The sequence below is a fragment of the Pseudorasbora parva genome, chromosome 1 (genome assembly GCF_024679245.1).
Source record: "Pseudorasbora parva isolate DD20220531a chromosome 1, ASM2467924v1, whole genome shotgun sequence".
NCBI lineage: Eukaryota > Metazoa > Chordata > Actinopteri > Cypriniformes > Gobionidae > Pseudorasbora > Pseudorasbora parva.
In genome coordinates this window covers 2,138,973-2,150,000 of record NC_090172.1, presented here as the reverse complement: position 1 = coordinate 2,150,000, position 11,028 = coordinate 2,138,973, and the positions used below count along the sequence as shown (strand labels likewise).

General features: G+C 38.7%; 1 protein-coding gene across 1 annotated transcript in view; it reads left to right on the top strand.

Annotated features, from left to right (window-relative positions):
* The window catches only part of piezo1 (piezo type mechanosensitive ion channel component 1 (Er blood group)), a 202,054-nt gene that overhangs the window by 87,451 nt on the left and 103,575 nt on the right, over window positions 1-11,028 (top strand). The window contains 2 exon segments of the mRNA XM_067452042.1: window positions 1,587-1,629; window positions 2,858-3,011. Coding sequence (XP_067308143.1) covers window positions 1,587-1,629; window positions 2,858-3,011 — 197 coding nt within the window.

The window sequence follows — 11,028 nt, the reverse complement described above, 5'->3', positions numbered from 1 at the left end:
AACTCCTCCCCCTAATGTCGCTCCACACCCGTAAGACCTCCGTTCATCTTCACACACAGTTTAAGATATTTTATATTTAGTCAGAGAGCGTATGCAAGTGTATGCACACTATACTGTCCATGTCCAGAAAGGGAATAAAAACATCATCACAGTAGTCCATATGAGACATCAGTGGGTTAATTAGAGTCTCTTGAAGCATCCAAAATACATTTGGGTCCAAAAATAACAAAAACTACGACTTTATTCAGCATTGGCTTCTCTTCTGGGTTCCTTAAATAAAGATTCAAACGGTTCATGAATCAATGATGTCTCGTGATTTCAGCAGTTTGACACGATCCGAATCATTGATCGATTCACTGATTCATAACCGTTTGAATCTTTATTTGAGGATTGAAAACAAACCCAGAAGAGAAGACAATGCTGAATAAAGTCGTAGTTTTTGTTATTTTTGGACCCAAATGTATTTTGGATGCTTCAAGAGACTCTAATTAACCCACTGATGTGATTTATAACCATAGGCATAATTTACGGGTGGGACATGACCACCACTTTTTTAAAACATCTTGCTTCATGGATGAACCCAACTAATACGAGCACAACATCTCTGGTTAACTAGAAGAGCATCATTTCATTCATTTGTTAAATAAGAGGCGATCTGGCGCTCGTTGCCGCTGTTATCAGTGGAGCAGATTTCTCTCGCGGCTCCTGCAGTCTTCACACAGACGAGCGCTTTAATCTAACGCTTAACGCCGTTGCAGAGACTTTCTGTTTGTTCCGGTGAGATCACGAAACAAAACGCACAAAAGCTGTCCCTGCTCTTGATGTTCTGATGATATTCGGTTTTGATGAGAGAAAAAATACGAGGGCAGATTAGAAACGAGATCTTCTGACACGTTTAACAGACTAGACCAGGGATTAGAAAGTCCAGGTTAGAAAAACTCTCCGTGGTGAAATGGGCAGAGCAAACGAACAACTTTGAATTAAATTGTTGCGGTACCCGATTGTAAATAAATCAACCATGACTGTTGACATTGTTTATCTGTAGGAAGGGTATGAAGAGTCCTCCCGTCCCCTGCACAGCCTGGGACATGACATTTATTTCCATGATCTGCCGTTTTCACTATCGTCGCGTGACACTTGTTTACCTGCTTAACTCCCGATGATTCGCAGCTCCGCCTGACAATGAACATGGGCTGACATGCAAATGTTGGAGGTGTACATATTAATGATCCCAGCGATTACATCACAGTTGGCGTTATGTTGAAAATAGCCTGTTTTTTCGTGGTGTTTTTCAAAAACAAGATTTACATATGAAGGAGGAGGCAATGGTGTTTGAGACTCACAGTATGTGATGTCCATGGACTGAACTCTTGGCATTTAACTATGGCAAGGTTAATAAAATGTTTAATTCTAGGGCACCTTTAATCCGCTGGTGCTCCTGGTCTGTTGTGTTTGCTCTGAAATGTCTCATGGGAGATGCATCAGACATCTTTACATCAGGCATCTCTCTCTCTCTCTCTCTCTCTCTCTCTCTCTCTCTCTCTCTCTCTCTCTCTCTCTCTCTCTCTCTCTCTCTCTCTCCGTAGGCAGCTCGTGGGAGACTCTATCACGGCATGTCGGAGTGTCCAGGTATGTGGAGAATGTGGAGAATGAGAGCATGTACGCGTTGAGCCGTTCACACATGATCAGCGTTAGATCACAGAGCTCAGGCCTGTGGGGAACCGCAGAGCCATGTTCTCCCCTTAATAATTTAAATTAATAAGTCAAAATTAAAGCACTTTTTTAAAGCAACTTTTGTTATCATAACGAATCATTACGTTCATGTTTTATAATATAGTCTTATTAGAGCATATATAGCTAAATATAGCTTTAAGGATATTTGGCCATTTTCAAGCCCTGATTTGTTCTCTAATGACATTGAAGTATTTTTTATTTTATTTTTCAAATCCACTTTATAGATAATCATTGTTAATATTTACTATATCTTAAAGTCTTATAGTTGCAGATAATATATATATAATATATATATATATATATATATATATATATATATATAATATATATTTTTTTATAGCCATTTTTAAGCACTGTTTTGTACCTTAATCATAAACTACAAAATAAAGATTTTTTTTATTGTATTTTATTTGCATATAAATGTTTTTATTTTATTTTTAATTTTAGTTTCAAATCAACTTAATTTCTTTTAATCACATTTAGCAGATTAGAGCTGTATTTTAATTGTATTATTTTTTATTTTATAGTATTTTTTATTTTATAGTATTTTATATTTATTTATTTATTTATTTATTTATTTATTTATTTATTTTTATATTTTTTTATTATTTTTTTTTAATTTATTTATTTATTTGACTTTATTTATTTTTTCATATGAAAGGATATTTGGGCATGTCAAGGCCTACTTTATACCCTAATCATGAACTTATGATACCAAATAATTTGTATTTTATTGTTTCATTAGATTTTTTCTGACTTCTCTTTTGAAAAATGCGTTGCTTCAAATCAACTTTACAGATCTTACAATCATTATATTGATGTTTATAATTATTATAAACTAATTTTTAATATTTTATTTTATTTATTTTATGATATTTGGCAATTTTCAAGCCCTATTTTAGATGTATTTTAGACTGATTTATTTATTTATTATGTATTTAATTAAATGTATTATTATTTTGTTTTGTTATTTTATTATTTTATTAAATTTAATATATTTTATTATTATTATTATTATTATTATTATTATTATTATTATTATTATTATTATTATTATTATTATTATTATTATTTTATATTTGATGAATTCCCATTGCTCAGCTGTGTGTTTGCGCTCCCTCAGGCTGCCCCTGGATGACCCTTGGGCTGTGCTGTGGCTCCTGACCCCAGATCTGGCCATCTTCCTAATCTCTCTGATCAGCCTGATCCTCTGCTGCCGTCTGATGAAGAAGAGAGAGGAAGGGCTCGTCCCAAACATGTCCTCTCTCCTCCATGAGGTGAGCTGAGCGTCTTCTGTTCTTCTTCGAGCTCATCATGGGAATATGTGGAGGAATGTTTCCTCACGGCCCAAAATACTCACGCTGAAGTTCTTGAAAGAAGACAATAAATATAAAGTGGGACAGAAGTCAGTTTCCCTCCTTCCTGTGGTCACTATGTCAAAATATCTTTTTTATGGAAAATTGCAAAAATCATTTTGACAGTTCCCTAATGCCTCTGCGTCCTGTCAGTCTAAACTTTGTATTTTTCTCACCCCATTGGCAGATTATTTATCTTATTTTAAGCAAAAAACTCTCTTCATTTTGAGTTATTTTTTCCCAAAACAAGACAATTACTTTTGCTTGTCTAGTAAATACTTAATTCTAGAAACAAGACGAAAATGCTAAGTAAGAAAAGCATTTTTTGCAGTGTATTATTATTATTATTATTATTATTATTATTATTATTATTATTATTAGGTGGCCATTTTGGTTTTCCATGACTCACACCACTTAATTTAGTTCATATTGCTCTTAAGTTTTGCCAAGCGAATGTGGTATACTCAGGAACAACTGCTTTATTGCTGAGTCATATCTATAAAACATTCTGTACTTTTTAGATGCAGGGACATCGTGACCACGAAGAGCTTATACTCCGTGCCTCCACTTCGTTACGCATTGTTATAGATTAGAGAATTACCTGCCTCTCTTTATATCATGTAAAAAAACGAATTGTGGTTGATGATTTTATAAGTTGGTCAGGTGGAGGCTTCCTGTCTAAGTGTATCTTATGTTAAGATAAAACATCCTCCTGACCTTGTGTAATAAAAAGCCTTGCAATGCTAATGATGCCCATAGTGCTCTATAGATGTACACTATATTTCCAAAAGTTTTGGGACGTCTGCCTTTACATGCACAACTTTAAAGGGTTCACCCCAAAATGTTAACCCATCAACTCTCTGGTTACCAACATTCTTCAAAATATATTTTGAGTTCAACAGAAGAAATAAAGGTTTGGAAAACTTGAGGGGTGAGTAAATGACCATTTGAATTTTTGGGTGAACTATCGCTTTAATGCAATCCCATTGTTAATCCATAGGGTTTAATATGTTAATTTGAGCTCAGGACTCTGTGCAGGCCAGTCAAGTTCCTCCACACCAAACTCCTCATCCATGTCTTTATGGACCGACGCTTTGTGCACTGGAGCGCAGTCATGCTGGGACAGGAAGGGGCCGTCCACAAACTGATCCCACAAAGTTAGGAGCGTGGAATTGTCCAAAATGTATTGGTGAAGCAATAAGAGTTCCTTTCACTGAAACTAAGGGGAAAAACAACCCCACCCCATAATCCCCCCTCCACCTCCACCAAACTTTACACTTGGCACAATGTAGTCAGGCAAGTCCCATTCCCCTGGAAATGGCCAAACCCAGACTCGTCCATGGGATTGTCAGACTGAAGCGTGATTGGTCGCTAAGAGAACACGTCTCACTGCTCTAGAGTCCAGTGGCGGCTGCTTTACTCCACTGCATCCCACAATGTGCATTGCTCTTGGTGATGTAAGGCTTGGATGATCTGCTCGGCCATGGAAACCCATTCCATGAAGCTCTCTACGCTGTTCTTGAGCTCATCTGAAGGCCACAGAAGTCTGGAGGTCTGGAGCTGTTGGCTCTGCAGAAAGTTGGAGACTTCTGCGCACTGTGACCCTCAGCATGCGCTGACCCCGCTCTGGGATTTAACACTTCATGGCTGAGTTGCTGTTGTTCCCAATGGCTTCCTCTTTGTTCTAATCCCACTAACAGTTGAGCGTGGAATATTTAGTAGTGAGGAAATGTCAGGAATGGACTTACTGCACAGGTGGCGACCTATCACGGCCCCACGCTTGAGTTCACTGAGCTCCTGAGAGCGACCCATTCTTTCACTAATGTGTGTAGAAGCGTCTGCAGGCCGAGAGCTGGAGTTATACACCTGTAGCCATGAAGAGATTGAACACCTGAACTCAGGGATTTTATTTTATTTTATTTTATTTTATTAGTTTATTTGATAGGGACCATGCATATTCGTGAACATTGTTGAATAAATAGTTAGTGAAAATAACTACTTTGGATTTGAAGGGGCGGCCCAATACTTTTGGCAATGTAGTGTTCCTTATTTTATTTTATTTTATTTTTATTTGGACTTCTTTACAAAACCACAGAAGTAACTAGTGCTATTTGGAAAACTTAACTTCTCAAAAATTCATTGCGAGACCAAAATAATTGTGCTTCACTGGATTGTAACTGAAAATATTATGAATGTAAATCTGTGTGTGTGTGTGTGTGTGTGTGTGTGTGTGTGTGTGTGTGTGTGTAACCATGGCAACAAGGTCACATGGCAGCTGAGGTCAGAGTTTTGTTTTGCGTTGGTGAACATGAATGCTTGCACAATTCACACAAACATAGCAACGAGAAGTGAAAAAAACAAAAAAAAGTGAGAAGCTGAGGAGCAGTATTATCCAGCGTCACTATGACTATATTGCTCACGTAGTGTTGGTAATTGGACTAAAATCAGAACATTGTGCAATTTATAATGGAGCGGTGAGCTATTACTTGTCTTGACTTGGGCCAATGAGCAACACAAAACATCCACCCACAAGTAACCATCCGCTACCCATTAACCAATCAACCAAACACACAAACAGTGGATTGATTATTTTTGCTTGGGGAAGCACAAAATGCACTAGACAATCTAAAAATGTTGTTCTTATTATTATATGACTTGCTCATTTATGTGAAGGCAGGTTCTAGAGGTCCTGATATACTTAAAAAAATTATAATAATTTCAACAGTTTTTTTTTTTTTACATCCCAGAACTCCTATTGGGCCGTAGTGATGATGTAATAGGTGGGTGTGGCTCTGAGGCTCCGCCTTCTTTGAGGTGTAAATTCCTTCAGTCCTTCGAGGTCAGATGCGAGGAAATGGTTGCTGTACTCTTGTAATCAAAAAGCATGTTGAAATCATACAACGTATACAATTTATCAACCATTTATTAAAAGTTTATCAAAAACTTCATTTTTAGGGCCATATATGGAATCTGTTTGATTTTTTTCTCTCTCTTTTGTCTATTTTAATGGTTGAATTCAATCAATTTCTAATCTTTTAAATTCATCAAACTTTAACGTTTTTTTTTTTTTTTTTATTTTTTTTATTGTTCACGAAATGTTTAACTATTTAGGTTTTATTATAAATGTATTATCCAAAAAGGCTGTAATTAAATGAACAAAAGGACAAGATTTCACGATTATTCCTTAAAAAAAAATATTTTAATAATTTTTAGTATCATTACTAAAATCATTATGATTGTGAGAAATACACTACTGTACAATAGTAATATTTCTGTCATAATTTCTTTAAGTTAAACCAAACTTTTATTTTGACGAGTTTCTGTTATAACGTAAATTCCACTTTCATGAGTGATTTCTGCGATTCTGTCCGCGTTTCTACATTTATTTTAAGAACCCTTGCTGTAGACTCCACATATTGAGGAAAATAATAAACCGATCAGGCATAACATTATGACCTTTCTATCAGAACCAGCATTAACTTCTGGAGCAGTTTGAGCTCCAGTAGCTCGTCTGTTTGATCGGACCCCACGGGCCAGCCTTCGCTCCCCACGTGCATCAATGAGCCTTGGCCGCCCATGACCCTGTGGCCAGTTCTCCACTGGTCCTCTTGGAGCACTTTTGATAGATACTGACCACTGCAGACCGGGAACAGCCCACAAGAGCTGCAGTTCTGGAGATGCTCTGACCCAGTCGTCTAGCCGTCACAATCTGGCCAAACTCGCTCAAATCCTTACGCTTGCCCATTTCTCCTGCTTCACACACATCAACTCTGAGGACAAAATGTTCACTTGCTGCCTAATATATCCCACCCATTAACAGGAGCCGTGATGAAGAGATCATCAGTGTTATTCACTTCATCAGTCAGTGGTCCTAATGTTATGCCTCATCGGTGTAGATGTAGTTGCAGAGAGAATAAAACCATTTGCGGATTCAGCATGAATAACCTCCCGATGAGACGAAATTAGTCTTCAGCACAGTTGCACGAACGTTTGGACAGAAATGTTTGCCCTGAAGGCTTATGTTTATCAGAGAAATTGTGCTGCTTCAACCTAAAGTGTGATTTAAACGGATGAGTTGGAGCAAATTGAAACGCAGCCAATGGGAACTCTTCCTTTTTGAAAATCCCACGATGCACCTCATTCATCTGATTAAGAGAAGCCCAGAGCTGCATCTTCGATATAGTACGTACACACACACACACACACACACACACACACACACACACACACACACACACACACACACACACACACACACACACACACACACACACACACACGTTGGTCTATGTGGTTTACAGGGACTCCATAGGCGTAATGGTTTTTATACCGTACAAACCGTATTTTCTATCCCCTTACACAGCCTCACACACACACACACACACACACACACTGCTCCTAAACCTACCCATCACAGGAAACATGCTGCATTTTTACTTTCTCAAAAAAACATCATTTAGTGTGTTTTTAAGGCCGTTTGAATTATGAGGACATTTGATATGTCCTCATAAACCACATTTATAGTGTAATACCAGTGTAATACCCATGTAGTTATAAACCACATAAACAGGCTCACACACACACACACACACACACACACACACACACACACACACACACACACACACACAGACACACACACACACGCACACACACACACATACACACACACACACACACACACACACACACACACACACACACACACACACACACACACACACACACACACACACACACACACACACACACACACACACACAGACACACACACACGCACACACACACACATACACACACTTTTCTTACTTAGTATTTTTGTCTTGTTTTTAGTCCAAACATCTAAAAAATCTTAAAACAAGAAGTATTTACTATACAAGGAAAAGTAATTGTCTTGTTTTGGGGAAAATAACTCAAAATGAAGAGAGTTTTTGCTTAAAATAAGATAAATAATCTGCCAATGGGGTGAGAAAAATAATCTTAATTCAAACAGAAAACAAGATTATTTTTCTCACTCCATTGGCAGATTATTTATCTTATTTTAAGCAAAAACTCTCTTCATTTTGAGTTATTTTTCCCAAAACAAGACAATAATTTGTACTTGTCTAGTAAATGTTTCTTAATGTAAGAGTTTTTAGATAGTTTGACTAGAAACAAGACAAAAATACTAAGTAAGAAAAGCATGTTTTGCAGTGTAGTCTTTACATTATTTCAATACTTTACTTTTTGAATGAAGTAGAAAATATTAATAATAAAAACATAGTTAAACCCTCAAATTCTTTGATTCTCATTGTTCATAGGGAGCGTTTTGATTCCTCAATCTCCACCCTGTGATGCTCTATGCCATCTCTATTCTTCCCCCAATTTGACTCCATTCCAGCGTTGCACACAGCGGCCCAAACCTGACAACTTCCTGCTGCTGTTGCCAAGCCAACAACATCAACAAACACTGGCCGGCTCGCCATATGTGTCAGCATAGAAAAATAGGCCCTTTATAAGATCAATTAGCAATAGAGGCCCAAGTGCTTGAGCAGACGTGTGTGTGTGTGTGTGTGTGTGTGTGTGTGTGTGTGTGTGTGTGTGTGTGTGTGTGTGTGTGTGTGTGTGTGTGTGTGTGTGTGTGTGTGTGTGTGTGTGTGTGTGTGTGTGTGTGTGTGTGTGTTTTACTGGAATCTAACAATAGACATCGTTTCAACACTGCTCATATATGAATATCTTTCCCAGATCCAAAGCTGACCTACTCACGATTTTACAGTTAAACTACAGTCAATGGGTGTATTCCAGAAAGCAAGGTTAATTTACGTCACATACACTGCAAAAAATGCTCTTCTTACTCAGTCATTTTGTCTTGTTTCTAGTCTAAATATCTAACAATTCTTAAATCAAGATGCATTTACTAGACAAGTAAAATGACATAAGATATTTTTTCTTGTTTTCTGTGGAAACATATCTAAATGAAGTGAGTTTTTGCTTAAAACAGGCAAAATGATCTGCCAATGGGGTGAGAAAAATAATCTTGTTTCTTGTTTCCGTCCCAAACAGAAATAAGATTATATTTCTCACCCCATTGCATCTTGATTTAAGAATATTTCGATTTTTGGACTGGAAACAAGACAAAATGACTGAGTGAGAAGAGCATTTTTTGCGGTGTGTGTCCTGAACTCCTGGTCGATTAACCCAAGCGTTGCTTACTCGAGGTATGCTGTTTCCAAAAAATGTGTACGTGAGTAAGTTCAGACCACTCAAGATTTTTGTAAAAAAAAAATTTTTATTTATTTTTTAACCCACTGCCGTTCACAAGCACCACTTATAGTTGATAAGGGTTCAAGCGTGTGTAAACCCTATTGTAATTGTCAAAATTTCCAAGGATCATCATTCTCCCCTAAAAGTGAGCGGGCAGAACAAACCATAAGTCATAGAGACTTGAAACTTTGATAGCTGGTAGTACTCACAGCACCTACCGATGCACCAAAGCTCACCCCAATCGGCCTGATGGGGGCGCTACAGCGCTCAAAAGTGCATAATGGCTCATGACTCCTAAACTATCGTTGTAGACTCACCTTTCCATAGCCTGACAAGCCGGACCCACATCAAGATGTTTGGTCTGGAAACTCACCATTGACAGTGTAACGATGTTTGTAGATGGGAAGGAAGGAGGCGGGAACCGGCGAACGTTTCACAACTTTAATTCAAAATAAATAAACAAAACGAAAGTAAAACCGCGGGCAGCCCCTCACGGACGACTGCCCACACACACATAATAAAACTTAAACAAAACTCAACATAAAATTCCAGGCCTGGTCCTGTCTCCTCCTTTTATGCTCCCGTCACATGGCCGCGAGATGAGACCGGTGTGTCACGCAGCTGGCACTCATCAACACTAGTCCCCGGCCCGCTCTCGTGGTCCCTCGCCCCGCTGCTTGCCACACCACAGACGGCTCAATCCGAGGAGCGGATAACGGTTGTCTTTCAAACTCCCTCTGCACGCGATAGGATAGCGCTACACCAACCAGAGCAACGAAGGTGAAGCAGAGCTCGCTGACAGATTAAACATTCGCCGTATCCGGTCGGCTAAACTCTGAACACATCTTCCCTTTTTAAGAATGACTTCAGTGCCGTTCTTTGTTCTTTTCTCAGAGAAAAGCTCAGCTCCAAGTCTTCCAGAGACTTGGTCAAAGCTGATTCGAGAGACCGCCGTTCGCCAGTTTCTGTGTTTACTAGAAGCACGCAAACGCAACTCGGTCGTCGTCATTATGGCCCCGCCCGCCGACTCCATACACGATGTGATTGGCCCGGCAAGAGTTTGGCGATTACAGCTCAGAAGGGTATTGAGAGTTGCTAGACGACACTCGCGGGCAGATTAGATTTGCTGCCGCTAGGGGGCGTCTAGATTTCTAGGCTAACCTTTCCACAAAATTTCTGGGTATTTTGGACCTTTTTGTTAACTAGTCGCCCGGAATCAAACCAGTACAGAGAGATTCTCTGGAGTTTGATAATCAATAATTATACAACAAAAAAGTCAAAATTACGATTGGCGGCCGCAATGAGATGCCAAAACGTTAAAAGTGGCCTAAAACGAAAACGGCTATAGCTATGCAACCGTCAGTCTGATTGACTTGAAAATTGGCGTGTGGTGTCTTTGTCCAAGGTGCAGAGACTGCATTTGAGGACATTCAAGTATCTCAAAATGCCAGTGAAGTTTGAGCGGCTGTCAGACAAGACTACCGAAGGCCGTTTGGAACGAAAATCGCTGGGCCTGTTTGAGTCTTTGAGTAGCTTTGCCTGTAGGACTGCCCCTGACAATCAAACCGTTCGATAAATATTGGAGATTATTTAAAAAAAAAAAACTTTCGCAACCTAGGTTTTTGGCCCAACCTTGATACAACCACTGCGACACGATACTCTGTACTTTCTAGGTCAATAGTTATATATCTTTTGA